Here is a 16,600-nt window from a genome sequence, read left to right as displayed (position 1 = left end):
TAAGTGACACAAATGAAATAATGCATTTATCAACTGAAAAATAAGATAAATAATAAGAAAACACCACTGTGCCTTGAATATCGTTAAAACATATTTGCATGGCTGATGATAAGCTACTTTCTTATTACCTAGATAGACCTAGATTCTGTCCTCAATCTGCTTCCAGGTTGAAATTAGCATGAGAACCCATGGGCTCCCAGGGAATTCAACTCTTACGAGCGGATTAGTCCCGTGGCAGCCTTCTTACTCCTGTTTGGTAGCTAGTCCTTGCTAGCAGCACAAAAGTAACACATCTGGGACAAATCTGAATATGCTGTTTTCAAAGAGAACATCTGGGTTCTGTGTTTTCTGTTCTGTAAGTACTGAACCTCCCATGTCACATTCCTCCTAATTAGCTTCTTTTGTGGCATTTTACAGACTTGTAAAGATGCAAGGTTAATAATCTGGTTAAAAAAAAAAAAAAAAAAAAAAGGCAAAAACCCCCCGCACTCAAAATTCTAAACCACTAAAAGTAGTTGGTCCTACCTGTTGGTTCTAGAGTACTCTTACAGTTTCTTCTGGCTGGTTGAATTTTTCTACTACACTGCATTGTAACCTGTGTACTGTGTGTTAGTAAATATTTTAGATTTACCTATACATTCACACTCAAAGTGTTACCGCTCAAATCAGTTGTGCAAATCTATTTCAACATGCATTTGTGATGACAGAAACCAAATACTGGAATTGTCTAATCATCCTTAAAACCACATATTATCTAAGCACAACATACCTATGAAAATAAGAGTCTTGGTGTCTACATTTCATAGATAAGTTTGAAGTAATGTACAGAGACACAGAAATATACGGTACTGCATATGCTTCAAACTCTTCTTAATTAAACAATAAATTTTCTTAGCAAATATATTCTGCTCCATATGCTTTTGAATATAAGGCATTTTCTGGACAAAATAATTACAGCCAACATAGTTTGGTTTTCATCTACTGCTCATTAACATAGAGGAGTATTTAACCCTGTAAATCTTGAGAAACGAGTGAAGGAGTCACTTAGAAAAAAAAAGCTAATTTACAGAAATAAAACAATTATTTGAGGTTTAGAACTGTTGGGGAGTTTCCCTCTTATTTTTAACTAATTGACTTTGGTAAATATGCATCAGCATTTTAAGAATATACTTAAGACCTATGTAGTTACAAGGTTGGATTCTGTTCCTTTGTCCTTAGACAAATACCTTGACAAATCCAACCTGCTTTACTTTTCCTCCCTACACTCAGTTCTAAAGTGTTCACTACTATTACACAGAATCAGGCAAGTCTGAATATTTTTGTTGCCCATATGTGCAGTGCATGTACTCAAAGGATTAAAAAAAAAATCCATTCAATGGATGATACAGTTAGATTCATTTCACACATCAAATCTAAATGGAAAAGTATATCTTTGTTATATTCCTAAAATGACTGAAAAATCTAAATGACAAAAAGATTCAAACAACTTGCCGAGCTGATATTGTCTTGATTCTTCTTGACTCTCTCTATCTCAGGAGTGACACTCACAGCAGTAGCTTTTCCAGGCTGCTCTCTGTAGTGAACCTATTATTTAACAGAATAAAATGGCACATACTGTTTCAGCTGAAGCAGTATCACACTGTATTACATTAAAATGTATGATTTAAAAGGTCATCCAGGAAACAACTGAAAAGCTAAAATGCATTTGAAGTTTATTAACGCTTATAAAACTTGATTTTTGAAGCATAACCCTGAATTCTTTCTGTACAGTCTTCTTATTAATGCATTTCTGTGGATATATACACACATATGCACGCATCTTGACATTTACCACACTGGTCTTTGGCAGTATAGAGAAATATCTTTTCTTTGGAATGAGGTAAGCCACAAATAATGCTGTAAAGTCAAGCAAAGCAAATGAAAAAACTGAGTTTTAGCAGTGCCCACTGTAAATGTATATTTGTCCAGACATAGAGATTCCATAAGGATACCATCCATGTTTTAACTTTTACACTCTATATATTCAAAGGTGATTAAACACAGGGGGTGTAATACATCAGACAACTGCCAATTGAATTCAACTGACTAAATTTCACCATGTGTTTACTTAAATGTACTGCAGGAATATCCCCTCTATCACTTTTTAACAAAATACACTTGTAGCAATGATGCATTAACCAAATGCAGACTCGGGGCATGATCGGTATCTAAAGAGGATAAAGGATAGGATGTGGCATTGACAGACCAATCACTAATGTTAACCCTGGCCCCAAATACTGGGAAGTTAGATATAATATACATTTAGTAAATAATTAGAGATTCTTGCATGATTTATGCCAATCCATATAGTTTTATGTAAAATAAATGTTTCCATAAACACTTTTTCTTTTAAATAAGCCCTTGGGTTTGTGTGGTAAGGATAACTGTGCTGATACATTGTGCTCATAATTCTGCAGTGCACTGTGGCATTAATATACATATCATTCAAGCAATTGTCTTACCACACAACACAGTTTTCATCTGTACACATCAATATATTCCAGTTGAAAAACCAACACCTTATAAAACTGATGGTAAACTATCAAATGGATTAAATTTGCAAACTGACATTTGTAAACATAAAATGATTATTCAAGACTTAATGCTTCTAGAAACATCTGAAGTTAAAGAATCTTCACCTAAAGCTATTCCAGTGAACTGAAAGAGAATTTAATCTTTCCAATGAAATTTGCACCACACAAAAATTCGTGAAAGGTAAACAGTTATGTGAGAACAACTACACAGACTTGCTTGAACCACTTGGGAAAACAGGTTTGTTTAAACAGCGTGCATTTTAGGAGAACTAGATGTATCAACATAAATCCAGGAATAAATAGCATACACTTAAGTTACAGTGACAGGATTCTTGAAAACTGGAACTCTATATTAATTTGGGGAACATGGCAGAAAACACCCCAGGGAAACACTGTAGAGCTATTTGTAGGCCCATGAAATACGGCTGCTGATGGCAGTTTCCAGTGAGAAGAATGGCTGGTCTCTCAAAGACTTATTAACAAGGTACAACTTCAGCAATGCAGGAAGGCAGCAGCATGCTCCAAAAGCCCTTACGTTCTTCCCCATGCCCCTGAAAACAGTATGACCTTTTAATGGTTATGTCAGCCATTAAATACTAAACTCTGATAGGATGGTTACTGAGGTACCAGAAAGAGACAGGTAAGAGAGCTGAAGTTTGAGTACAACTGTAGCCAATTTTTTACAAAGTAAAGAAAAAAAAAGCTGGAAAAGGATATTCTGTAAAAAAAAAAAAAAAAGTGTCAAGATATTCTGCAAATATCCAAGACAGAGAATAACATTTCAAAATCTTGCAGCCATTTCTTTAATCAAATAAGTAATTCCATTACTGAGCCTGCACCTAACTAAAGAAAAGACACAACTTCTGGAGGCAGAACTTTGTACTCATCCTCTGCACCCAAAAATTATACAAAGGATTAAATGAGAGCAACTTCCCATGCTGACATTCTCTTGATTCCTCTTGACTCTTTCAATCTCAGGGGTGACACTCACAGGCGTAGCTTTGCAGAGCTGTTCTTTATACTGAACCTAGCAAACATGGCAGAAGATATTACACAGAGCCTTCCAAGTAAAAGAAATACAACAGTGTGTTAGACATCATTAAAAGAACACACTGCATTTGGATGCAAAGTACCATTCCTTAATAAACACCCACATCTTTCCACACGATACTTAGTACTTACCCTCTTGCAGTTCTTCTATTTCAGACACAGACAATTCATATTTCAACAGGAATACTTCACTCTCATTGATATTAATCAAAGTGCAAGGCTAAGGAGTTATCATTGATTAAATTAGTCTTTGTGGACAAACAGGAACAAGCGCAAACACCACAGACATATTCACTGAGGCACAAACACATTTAATACAGCAGAGAGAAGTGTGCAAGCAATGAAAATGGGGCACACATTGCTAATATTCTTCTGGTTTTCCTTAACTCTCCTTAGTTCGGGTGGATCAGAAATAGTTGTGGCATGCTGAATTTCTTCCTTGTATTTAATCTGCACAACAAATATTACAAAGTATTAGCAATTTAAAGAAGATACAGACAAGCACTGAAACACAAGAAACATTTTGTAATCTCTCCCTTACACATACTGCACAGCTAGGCCACACTTATCAACACTATTGACCTAAAAAAGAACAGTTATATTTAATTTCTGAAACAGGCTGCTAGGGTCTCCAATGCATCTTGTTTGATACAATGCAGCAGAGAGTGCATACAACGAGCCTAGTATCCTGAAACTCTCACAGTGGGAATATACATCACATGGAATTGTGGCTCTCTTCATCATAACTGAGTGGGATTCTGGCTCTCTTCATCATAACTGGGATGCTGCATATACTACTTGGAGATCTGCATCACTCTGACAATGACTTGGTCTGGCTACTATCTTGCTATGGAGTCTACCAGTCCATTTCAGAAACCAAACATTTCACAGAAGTGTTCTGAAAAGGGTGGACGACTTCAAATGTCTCATCCAAGTTCTCTAAAAACACACACAGATGCATCAGGGAGAATGCAGATGTTTGGATGGATGATGACTTTGAAGATGCTGTCAGGCATTTACTGTTGCTTTTGCCACATTTAATCTCTTCTAAACAGCAGTATGTTTGGATATGGTAGACTACATAATTCGAAAGATGCACAGAACTAGAATTTCTTCAATTATACACCGTATGTACAAAAACAGGATTCAACTTAATGAGAAAGAATTGTAAAGTTAAGTGGATGCGGTACTAAAAAGAAAAGCATCATATTTTCTGGTTTTTCATATGCTATCCAAAAGGGTCATCTTGGACAAATCTGTGCATTGTCTTTGTTCCACAGTCTGTTATTAAATACCTGTCCAGTATTCAGCACATTCAACTTCAAATCTCTTATGCAGCTGTAAAACAAATACTTGTAGACCATTCTATCTGTAACAGTGATATGGCATGCTTTCTTTTTCTTTACAATGGTAATAAAACAGCAAAATTAACAAAAGCATTCAAAATTGTGTGTATGGTGATACATAATAGTTGGAAACATTTTTCATTAGCAAGACTCAAGGAAGGATAAGTACTTTTAAGAACAAGGGAATAGCACAATGAATCAATCTGTACAGTTTCATGTTAATGTGTCATACAAAACTTCTGTTAAATACATTTTAAGCCTGCAAAATCAAGGACTCAAAAATCAGAAATGACACAATTAACTTAAATGTAACCTTAGTTTTGTCCCTTGTACAAATATGCTCCATGTACAGCTTTTAACATATTTTATAGTACTTCATTCCTTCCCTCTTTAAGTGTTTTATAATCTTCTTTATCTATTACCAAAAGCTGTTTTTTTCAAGTGAATTCTGCCTCATTCATTACACATAATCAATGACCTTTACTTAGCGAGTAGTTTGCATGCTGACCATGACTAGTATTTTTTTTCTTTAAGAATCCTGCTTTGATGACCGAATTATTGATTTCTTCAGGAACTTTCCTCTGTTGATACTTGCTAAAGCATCTGAGTTTTTCCCACACATTAATTCACTAATTTTGCTGTGAAATGAGGAAAAAGGGAATTGTGACAAGGAAAAGTACTATTTTTACTAGAGAGCACAGACAAGTAACAGCTAATCTGGCTACATAATTTTAGAAAACACAGGATTATACAGCACCTGCATTCAAATGAGAATTCCCACTGAACTGTAGTTTGCAAAATGGAAAACCAGAGCAGGTTTTCCTCCATGGCAAAGTATAAAATCATATACTTTGGCAATGGATCGTCAGGTCTAGACACAGGGACTTGAACTTGGGTTCTTGCTTTCGAGTACTGACTTAGTGATCTTAGTAATACTCCCTAAGGGTACCTCTCGGGAGAGCAATTTCTCATGATTTAAAAAACTACAAATGTACCTTCACGTGCCTTCATCTTAAGCCCCTTGTGGTTTGTTTAGATTAAGTGCACAAACCCATGAGAACAATTGTAGTTTGTTACCTCCGTGAGCACCATCATTAAAGAAAACAAAATATTTGACCAAGGGTATCTCAGATACACGCTGACAGCGAGGGAGTGATGAGTCTAAATGACCTTGGGTTCTGTTTCAGCTCTTCTGGAAGGAAGCACCTAGGCACAGGAGCACATTACTCTGCCAATCTTTCCCCACACTTGGCCTATCCACTTTGACCAAGCCCTTCTACACTTTCAGTTCCTCACCCCTGGCCTCTTTTTTCCCAAAATCCACCGTACCAAATGTCACTTAGTAGATAATTGTCAACTCCCTTCTCCAAGACATAGTACTTCTGGAGATTGCCAAATTTTTTAACACAGACAAAACAACTTGTTTTTCTCTAAGCTCATACTTGGAAGCTGCTTTGGCTGAAATTTATAAACAAATAAAACAAAAAAAGCCCAAAGCACAGACCAGGAATGGAATATTTCAGTTCAGACAGTTTAGGACTGGCAGAAGTACTAAACCACTGGAAAAAAGGGTCTTTTAATAGAGACTATTAGGTAAGCTTAAGAATTGGCAGTGCTACTAGTCCTTAAAATGCTTCAAAATGTCCATTAATTGAGTTTTAATCAGACTCCAGCTTTGTGGTGTTGACTGACATATCACAGGGGTTTCCTCAAGGATTTCACACAAACAAAAATAAAACTGTAATATTCCCCCAAAAGTCTTCTTCCTAGTGTTGTGTCCAGCCTTGCCTGTCCCTCAATATAAACAAGTTTTCAAAAAATCCTTAGTTATTTGTAGCTTCTCGGTTCAGATTCTGTTACAATCCATGGGTCTGATGTTTGCTTTTAAAGTTCTGTAAGATCTTGACTCCAACTGTTTGGGAGGCTGCTTCTTCCAAACCAATCATCACAACAGGTGAGATGAGCTCAACCCCCTTGGCTGTCACCACTTTGTTTTTTAGGATTTGAAAACAGACTGTTCTGATCTTTGTCTCCAATATGTGTCATCTGCAAGAATATGATCACTTTCAGAACATGACGCGATGGACTTTTTTGCATGGTATGGTTGCACAATGAGTGTTATTTTGGTTTGGTGTTCTGGGTTTTTTGCACTGCAGATGTGCTTCACATTCCATTGTTTCATTTAACTCAGCAAATAGTTTTAAAGCTGTCCTAAGTTCTTCTGGCTAAATTCAAAGATATGTGTAAAATGTTTACATCTAATGGAGGCAAAATTGGTGTAATTTACCCCTCCTGTGGGACTCCTGTAAATTATACAATATAATTTCCCTCTTACTGACATATAATTTAAAACTTTCTTGCACATTGCCTTTAAATTTGGCATTCTACACTTCTAAAAAATATTATACTAGATTTAAGTAATCTCAAGTACACTACATGTAATAAAATATTTTTTGTAAAATATTAACTCTGCTCACAGACTAGCAAGGTAAAGGCCATGCTAGTTACATCATAACACTAAACCACTAATGCATTTTGTGTTTCTCTTGATATGCTTTTGTTCAAGTGTGTTTACTAGCATACTGATCCACATTTCCCTCTTCACCACTGTTTAGGATTTCTAAAACAGCAAGAGCACTGTACACTATCTTTTCATTTCACTTTGAAAGGTGTTGAGAAAAAACAGTAGAGTGAGACTTCTCCTAATAAGCACGGGCACACGTGTGTGACCACTCTCAAAACAAATGTCCGTGGTAACTGGAAATCCTATAGGTAACAGGAGATTAGGTTTTGTTTCTAGAACACCAGTACAAAAAAACAACCAAAAAACCCCCAAAACAACAAAAAAACCCCACCCTCGAATCAAGAAAAACTACAGCTTCCCAACCAGAAACAGTATTTCACGATTTTAGGACACACGATAGCTTGCACTGAATCTTCAAATTGCACTGTGACTCAAAATGACAAGATGAAAAGTGATGGATGGAGCAAAGAAAAATTCCAAGGAAAATAGGAGCTTTCCAAAATTTTCTGGAAATTCCCTACCTGACCTTACTTTGGTGGGAAACGTAGTATTTAACACTACTCGGTAAACAAGGACATTCTAGTAGAATAGATGTCGAGAGTCCCTAATCTGGATTTCAACTAATATTTAAACACAATCTAGTATCACATCTATACGTTACTTTCAAACTTTATTTTTAAAAAAGCATCTAATCATCAGAAAAGTCATGTCTCAAACATAAAAACGGCCCCAAACGACTCCACACCAAAAATTCCAAACAAGTGAACAATGCAGCTACAAGTGTTGGCAGTCACTTCCACTTTTTTCCAAGTTTTGCCACATATTTATCAGAAGAGCATGTTCTACTTGTAGTAAACTCTCATTCTGATATTTTTAGTTGCTCATTAAAGTCCAAAGTCATTGGGCATCAATTCAGAACCAGTCTCATCAGATCCACAGATCAACTTCTCACCAGCATGTAAAGAGGCACAAACCTTCCACCTTTTCACATAGCTCGAGTTTGGACATAATTTTCCTCTTCTTGAAGTGAAAACTGTACCAACCCCTATGTAATACATGCGGACTCTTCAGGAACTTTACAGATTTTCTTTTTTGTGGTATGATATTTTCCTAAATTGCAAATGACAGACTTAACAGCAGTTGTAATATCAGGAAATACATTTCATGTTTCTCACTCTTAAAAGACAAAACTCCTTCCTCAAATATTTAGTTAAAAGTTCTTCCTATTTTTCATGATGCTTCAATTTAAAACTCTACCTTTGGGCCCAGAACTGGACTAGAGTGGAGCTCTAACTCTGCTAGAATGGAGTTCTATATACAAAATCCAGTGTAGTAGTATTTGAATGGGATGTGTGATATGAAAACGTAGAATGTTTAGTAAACAAGATGGAAAAAAAATTCACCGCCATTTACTCACATAAGAATAATTAATGTTAATGACACTTACTGAACTAATATTCTGTTGATTTTTCTTTACTCTTTCAATCTCTGGAGTCTCTTTTACAGCTGTGCCAGCTCCTACTTCATTCTTATAAAACACCTTCATTTCCCCAAAAGAAAAAGTAATTATGAGATTGTTAGCAATGCAAGTACAAGTTCTCATAAAAAGGCTGGGCAAATTTCCAAGTTCTAAATTGGTCTGACTATAAATCTTGCTAAGAAAGCAAATACTTTAATTTTTCATAAATCAGACTAATTATCAATAACTATAATAACATTGTTTGTTTTCAACTGTAATCCAGATAATTTATTATCATCCTTTAGACTGTTCTCAAACATTTTTAAGTATTTGTAATGATAGTTTTAATTTTGGAAATACCTTTCAAATTTAGATCATAATCTATAAATGTTTACAAACACAACTTTATGCTTGAGAAACCTCATTCATTTCAATGTAATTGAACATGCACGTACATGCAAGATTTGAATTGGGGTTTTAATCTTCAGCTCTTAAAATACTCTGAGAAGTGAACAGATATTATTTCTAATTTAGCAAACTAGAAAATTGACATATTCATGACAAATAACCAGAACAGCCAGAACTACAATCCAAGTCACACAATTTTTTACTTCTGGTTCAAGCCAGAAAGCTGAGGACTGCATCTAAAAAAAAGCTCACTTCTGAAAAGATACACATGCTGTTTATATATTCTCCTCTCTATTTCAATTGCTTCAGTAAAGGATAAAACACAAAGCGCATCAGTAGAATCAGTCCTTCAAAGTTACTAGAAGAGACAGTAAATAACTGCTCCACAAATTCCAAATGTGGCTATAATTTAAATAACCATGGAGCACCAATTCACTCTGCAAAACTCCCAAAGAAGTTTTATTTGAATTTCAGTATTTGGTGTCACAGCTGCTGCCATTCCAGTAAGTATTTCCAGGCTGACAGTGTAAAAACAAGCCTGATCCTGGAGTTTGTAAAATAAATCTTTAACATTTAGTATTTCTGTCTTTCTTAAACCATTATTTTTTTCCTATCCATAAACCTTAAACATAAAACATCATTCTTGATGCATTTCTCCTACTTCCTCGAAGTCCTCTGTAACCTCGGGTGACTACTACTGTCAAATATTCTAGAGAAGAGTGAATTATTTATGTCCACAACTCATTTTTTAAATATTCAGAAAAGCTTTAACAATTTAGAACTTTGTTTTACCATGTGAGAACAGAGATAGTTTATGAGTAAGAACTTGAAAATTCTTATGCACCAACATGTCAGTACAAGGTAGAAAGATTTACATAGTGGACTGAACTAAAATATACTTTTCTCCTCTACCAAGGTCGGAGTGGTAAAAAATGTTGGGAGCTAGGAATTTTCCTATGAAAGAGATGACCGTGCAGTAAATATCCTATTGTAAATCACCTGCCAAATGAGCTAGTGAGCTAAAAGCAGCACTGCTCTTATCTGCAGAGCTAGCCACTTTTTTTGTTCCTTAAGGCAGGAAAATATTTGAGACAAAATCTAAAAATCAGAAGCCTATTAGGGGTCATTAATTTTTTTTTACATTGGGGCTGCTCCTAGCTATATCTTAACTTAGTAAGAAGAAACTTATTTTTATAATCTAAATTGCACAGAATGCTGAAAGATTAAAGAAAGAAAAAAATGATAATTCAATTGCAGCTATAAACTGCTTTCCTACATTTGGAGGATCCAGTTCAGAAACAGAAAAACCATGATCACAAAATAAAGCAAATACAAAGCACCTCAAAGACAAAATATTTTTATTTTATATTATCTATCACACTAACAAAGAGAATAATTGTCAGCCTCGGCACTAAAATCTCAGACTGGCCTACAGGGCTGCAAGAGGTTGAGATGCACCAGAGGCTTGTCAGGGTTTAATTAAGTAGTGAAAGGTTATTATATGCCTGGTATCTAACTGTTACTGAGTCCGCACTGCCAGACCCGCTGACCTATTTGAGGACCTCATCAAAAGCTATCAAAGAATGGAGCAGGGAAGAAAGCAGATCAGTAGAGGCTAGCTTGGATTCCCTCTGTTACACGGAGTTTCAGCGTAGTATGTTAGGATGTCAGTGACACGAGATACAGTGCTAATCACTGTCACACCATGCAGCAGTGCACCATTCAAAACCAAGAGGCAACAGATTACAAGAAATAAAATTTGGGCCAGTGGGCTTGTCAATATCTCCTATTAGAAAGATGTTGCTTTCAGCTGCTCTCATCTGAAGGAAGAAAAGGAGCAGGTAATGGCTGGAAGACGTTACAAGAGAGACCACTGTCTAGAGCAGCCTCAGAGACTTTTCTTCTCTCATCTCCCCGCAGGCTCTTACCCAACTAGGAAAGATGCAGTGATGTGGGATAGCTGCAAGTAAACGCCTCTGAGAGAAACTAATTGACCTTATACTTGCACAGAGTTGGAGAAGCTGAGAATATCTCTAAGTTAAAGAACATCTGCATCAGATAGTACTAAAATATTTAGCATATTCCTTTCTCACAGATCATTGGCTTTATTAGTATTACTTGGTCTGCCATAAAAAGCAGACACTAACTGGACCGCCTTTGGTTCTGGAGGTTATATTTATTTACTCCTCTCTTCTCTGTTATATTACAAGCAAAGCCAGAATTACAAACAGCAGAATGGGCCCAAAAACAAAATGGAACTGAATTCATCTCAAACTGGGCAGTTTTAGAAATCTAAGCTCATAATTTCTATTTAGGGATAAACTGAAACATAAATCTAGCATAAAATTTAAAAATATATCCAGTATAACATAAAATCATTAGACATATATATTTATGAAACCTGATCTGTTCTAATTTTATACCCAAATCTTGATGTTCTGTACATATGATAGGAAGCAGATGGAAAATCTTATATGCACAGTAACAAGACTTAGATTTTTTTGTCCTTTTAAATAAAGTACTTCCTGGGGCTTGATGGGGAAAAAAAAAAAAAAAGATCTTCATTTAAAAATAACTGTGGCTTGGCAAGGTGGTATAAGTGGTTTAGCAATTCAAAATAACAGTGTCACACCTAGAAAAACTGGGTATTTTTTTATTGAAAGAAATGGGTGATACAGCTTTTGCCAGGAAAATTATGCAAATGGTTCAAAGGACATTTACTCATAAGTTCCCTATTTCATGCTGCAGCACAAGAGAGCCTATTTAAACTGAAAAATATCTGAAAAATTGCAAGCAAAGAGAGAAGGACTATTACTCACTGAACTGATGTTTTTCTGAGTACTTTTTATCCTCTCCATCTCTGGAGTGTCTGGGACAGCAGAATAGTTACAGAGCATCTTCTCTGCTTCATCTTTGTACATTTTCTGAAAAATAATTTTTAAATGTTTATTTCCTGCTTTCCTGGGCTCAGAATATCCGAACTGCAACAAAAGATGCTTATTGCTGATGAGTCTTAACATCCTTGCACAGTATTTATTTCAACCTCTCTCCTCCATGATATTGTTATCATTGTCTGTGTGAGACACCTGAACACTGTGTCCCACACTAAATATATACATTCTCATCTATATTATATATTTTCCCTTCACTGTCAGGATATACAAAACCTTCTCATTAGGTAATGTAAAAAGACCTTCAAGTAGATGTAAACAATTAAATTCAATTTACATGGCATGACAGGCCTAAATACAAATAACAATCAGGCAGTAACACTTTTTGCTACATGTAAATTAATTTAATATGGGTATCAAAGTCTCTACAGACAGAGAGGAAGTATTTTGAGCCATGTATGTCAAGCACTCATTGTTACACAGAATTAAAACATACAGCCCTTGAACTATGCCTACCTGGCTTGCTATTTCTGAAGCCCTTTTGACCCGTTGTATTTCAGGAGTATATGGGCCAACTTGCATCCCTTTTCCTATAATTTCAGTCTCCAGATCCTTTTTATATTCTTTCTGACGAAAAAAGAAGGAAAAAATACCATAACTAATTTTACAGTTATTTGTACATGCCACCTTCAAAGCTATTCTGATAGCACTGGTCAGACTTTAAAACAAATTCTTTAATTTCTTTAATTTAATGTTTTTATTGTGCACTGCTTATTTCTTTTCGCCCAAGTATGTTCAAGAAGATTTTATGTTTTTAAAATCTCATTATGTTTTACTTCCATAGTAATCTTAAGAGATTCATTCTATACTCACCTGGCTTACAATTTCAGAAGCCTTTTTGGCTCGTTGTATATCAGGTGTATCTGTGCCCACTTCCATTCCCTTTCCTTTAATTTCATTCTCCAAGTCTTTCTTGTATTCTTTCTGAAAAGAATAGCGTTGGAAATACTCACATGTCTGACAGCCAAATTATTAAATTGTTCCTACTTTAACCTGTGCGATTCCACTGATCATTCTTAAAACACCTAATAACTTTTGATCCAACAGCATTAGCTTTGTACTATCTATCTATGAGATAACTATGCTACAGCTGCTGACCAGTTAAAAATCTGCTTACTTAAAATCTGATGTAGCCTTTCACATCCACCTGTCTTTGCAGCTTTGGCAGACACGTGTAAACAAGACTTTCTCCCTCAGCTGTGCTTTGCAAGATTGGGGTCATAAGGTTTTAGCATCTCTCTAACTCTGTTTATCGTTTTTCCCTAACTAAACAAGCAACTATTTAGATCTACAAGCAGCAGGGCCCGCAGCTACTGAACACAGCCCAGGCCAGGCATGGTTCATGAGGAACAAGCACAACCTGCAAAAGATGACAGAAACGTCGAAGTTCTGGGAAGTCTTAACTTTTCCCCATATCCTGATTATGCACCTTTTAGACTCTATGCATCTCAACGGATTAAGTATCTGGTAAAATCTGTGGTATTGCTACTGCCTAGATTGGTCATCACCTGGAATTCTCAATGTCAATAATTTGTTGCATTCTGTCAAATGGAAAGCTTCTATCAGGTACCATACTGACCATGCTTGCAATTTCAGAAGCTTTCTTGGCTCGTCTTATCTCAGGAGTATCTGGACCAACTTGCATGCCCTTCCCTTTAATTTCAGTTTCCAGGTCTTTCTTGTATTGTTTCTGTGAAGATAAAACTTTATATATTATAGTCACAATAGCCAGAGAGTTACAGGTAGATTTTTGCACAAGAGATCCAATTTTAAAATTTAGAGTCAATCAAAAATCTCATGAGTCACAACTCTCAAGACTTGTGGTACTCTTTTGTCAGGAAAACACACAGCAAATGACAGGAGAAAAACTTCAGGAGATATTCACTGAGTGTACAAATCTCTACCACTGAATTTTTAATTTGGCAGACGGTGAGGGGAAATCAGTCCAGACAGCTTGTTACAATTATCCTCTAAAGTAAAGGGGAAGTTTAGCTCTGCAGAACACAGTGTAATAAGCTGGTATTTGGTGCCAGCCTAACTGAAACACATTTTACTTTTAAGAAGATATTTTATTTATGAAAAGACTACATGTTAGAAATTTAATACCACATAGAATTGTTCCCAGTGAACTTGCAGAGCAGGAAGTTGTAATTTATTCATTTAATAGGTCTTTCCTGAACCACAGCCATCAGGCAAGTGGCAGTACTCATCCATGATTGCTGCCTTTTTCTCACAACATAAATTATAAATAACCAATAACCAGGAAACAAAATTAATATTTCATCTTCAGCTTTTCCAAGCAAGGATATATTTCTTGTTCATCAGCAAATTATATTAAAATGTAATACTGAAATACTCTATACAACAGTTGTACTTTTTTTGATTTAATACAAAATTAAAAGATTCTCAGGCAATGCTCTTTCTGCTACTATAGTAGTAATCACTCTTTTTCTATTCTAGTTTATCTCTCCCTGTGGAAAACAGGTCTGGTTTTTTTTCCAAATACATACAAATAATTTTAAAAATTCTTCTTACTTTTCTTGTTAATTATTTTTTAGGTTGAACACTAGTTAGAACAAAGAAGGAAAATATCCTTCTGATCACTTACAAGAACAAGAGCAAAATGACTTTCAGTCTTCCATCTCTGTCCCACTCTGATGTGGAAATAAATGTGATAAAACAACTGTCTACTTCACAAACCACAGGTTTTTGCATAAAGTGTAAGTTATCCTGTGAAAAGACATCATCCCTCACTTCCTCTCTGCTAAAGGTGGAATGGCAGATGTTTCCTCCCAGCTTCACATTGTGTAAAACACCAAGGAGAAGAATCCTGGGAGTTACAGCTATGTATTTCTGCACTTGTTTACAGTGGTCAGATTTGCCCTATGCATGGCATTCCCTCTGGTTCTTATGGCTATGTATGTATATGTGTGCAAATAAACATATATACATACACACATACATAGTAAATGAATATAAAATATATAAAATAAATATATATTAGTCTGAAAGAATGATTCCCGAAGGCATGAAGTGCAGCATGAGCTTTGCCTTCCCTCTTCCTTCCCCACACCCTCCAGCCCCACTGCGGCTTCCCAGGCAGCCTGTGCAAGCTCATCCACGGGAGCTGCAGCCGTGCCAGTGTCGCAGCTTGCAGCTCTGCTAAGCACGCAGGTTTGCCAAGCACACGAGTTCCTCAGGGTGGTCTTCAAGAGACAGTACACAGATCAAGGAGTCTTACACTTCCACTCCCAGCCCTTAAATGAGAGTAGGTTGCACACTTATGTGCTTCCACATAACCTTCAGAGCAACTTAGACTGACACAGATAATACCAAAGCTCAGGTCTAAAAATACACTCTGGAAGGAGCCTCCACCTGTCTGTTTGCATTGGATAAACCACAAGCTCAAGAAAATCCATTTCTTCAGGAACAACTCTACTTTTGGAAAAAGGTTTTCACAAGTAGAATAGTTTGTTTGGATAAAAGATCTTCCCAAGGTGCTTTGCAGTCATTACCAACATTTTTTTTTAGATAGCAAGTATGTAATTCAAAAAAATTCAGAATTATTTAATTTACTTTTCTTTACAAGTCCATTAACAGTTAACTCTTTTTCCATTACAGTATTAATTACACTAGCTGAACTAATAAATAGATGGAAAAATGAACCCAGTTTTAAGTGCTGTACCTAATGACCCCCCTTAACAATTTCCACTGACCTTTTAATTCCCTGAAAATCTGAAATATTTGTCGTAAGTTGTTTTTTTCCAGTGCTTTTCTATATTCTTAGAGCAAAACAGAAATAGCCTTAGTTTCAATACTTACATATTTCATTGTAGATTATGTTTAAAAAAAAATCAAGTATTTTCAGTCAAGTATAACATAGAGAGTGAACTTTCTATGACATCAAGAACCTTGACTAGCATAACATACCTCATTTAATATCTGAGCTGCATTTTTCACTCTAATCAAATCTGGTGTATCTTCAAACACTGTCATTCCTTTTCCTTTTATCCCTTCTTCCAAATCTTTTCTATACTCTTTCTAAGGATTAAAAAAAAAGAAAGATTTCTCCACTTAATATTGTATGCAAGATCCTGAAAAGAAATGCCACTTATTAAATGTCTGAAGGGTCTCTTTGAAATTTCTATGAAATATGAATTAGCTGAAGTAGAGGTTTCAGAGTTAAAATAGAATTGGAAATTATTAAATCAAAAGGTACAATGTTGAAAAAGTTAAAAGGTTTTAATGTAGTCATGTATTTTCCTGTTGTGCTCTTGAAAAACAGTCCT

At 35.7% G+C, this 16,600-nt stretch overlaps 1 protein-coding gene across 10 annotated transcripts in view; it reads right to left on the bottom strand.

Annotated features, from left to right (window-relative positions):
* Positions 1-16,600, bottom strand: part of NEBL (nebulette) — a 270,025-nt gene that overhangs the window by 38,241 nt on the left and 215,184 nt on the right. For 6 of the 10 annotated variants that reach the window (XM_074834260.1, XM_074834269.1, XM_074834279.1 and 3 more), the window contains 9 exons: positions 16,242-16,352; positions 13,891-14,001; positions 13,125-13,235; positions 12,768-12,878; positions 12,180-12,284; positions 8,941-9,033; positions 3,981-4,073; positions 3,509-3,600; positions 1,492-1,585 (listed from right to left, as the gene is read on the bottom strand). The exons of 2 other annotated variants lie outside the window; for them this stretch is intronic. In XM_074834260.1, coding sequence (XP_074690361.1) covers positions 1,492-1,585; positions 3,509-3,600; positions 3,981-4,073; positions 8,941-9,033; positions 12,180-12,284; positions 12,768-12,878; positions 13,125-13,235; positions 13,891-14,001; positions 16,242-16,352 — 921 coding nt within the window. The remainder of the gene's footprint in view (positions 1-1,491; positions 1,586-3,508; positions 3,601-3,980; positions 4,074-8,940; positions 9,034-12,179; positions 12,285-12,767; positions 12,879-13,124; positions 13,236-13,890; positions 14,002-16,241; positions 16,353-16,600) is intronic. 2 more of the 10 variants (XM_074834297.1, XM_074834305.1) reach the window with 1 other exon arrangement.

This window comes from Strix aluco, chromosome 1, assembly GCF_031877795.1.
Source record: "Strix aluco isolate bStrAlu1 chromosome 1, bStrAlu1.hap1, whole genome shotgun sequence".
In the NCBI taxonomy this organism is placed as follows: domain Eukaryota; kingdom Metazoa; phylum Chordata; class Aves; order Strigiformes; family Strigidae; genus Strix; species Strix aluco.
This window is presented reverse-complemented; position numbering and strand designations above follow the sequence as displayed.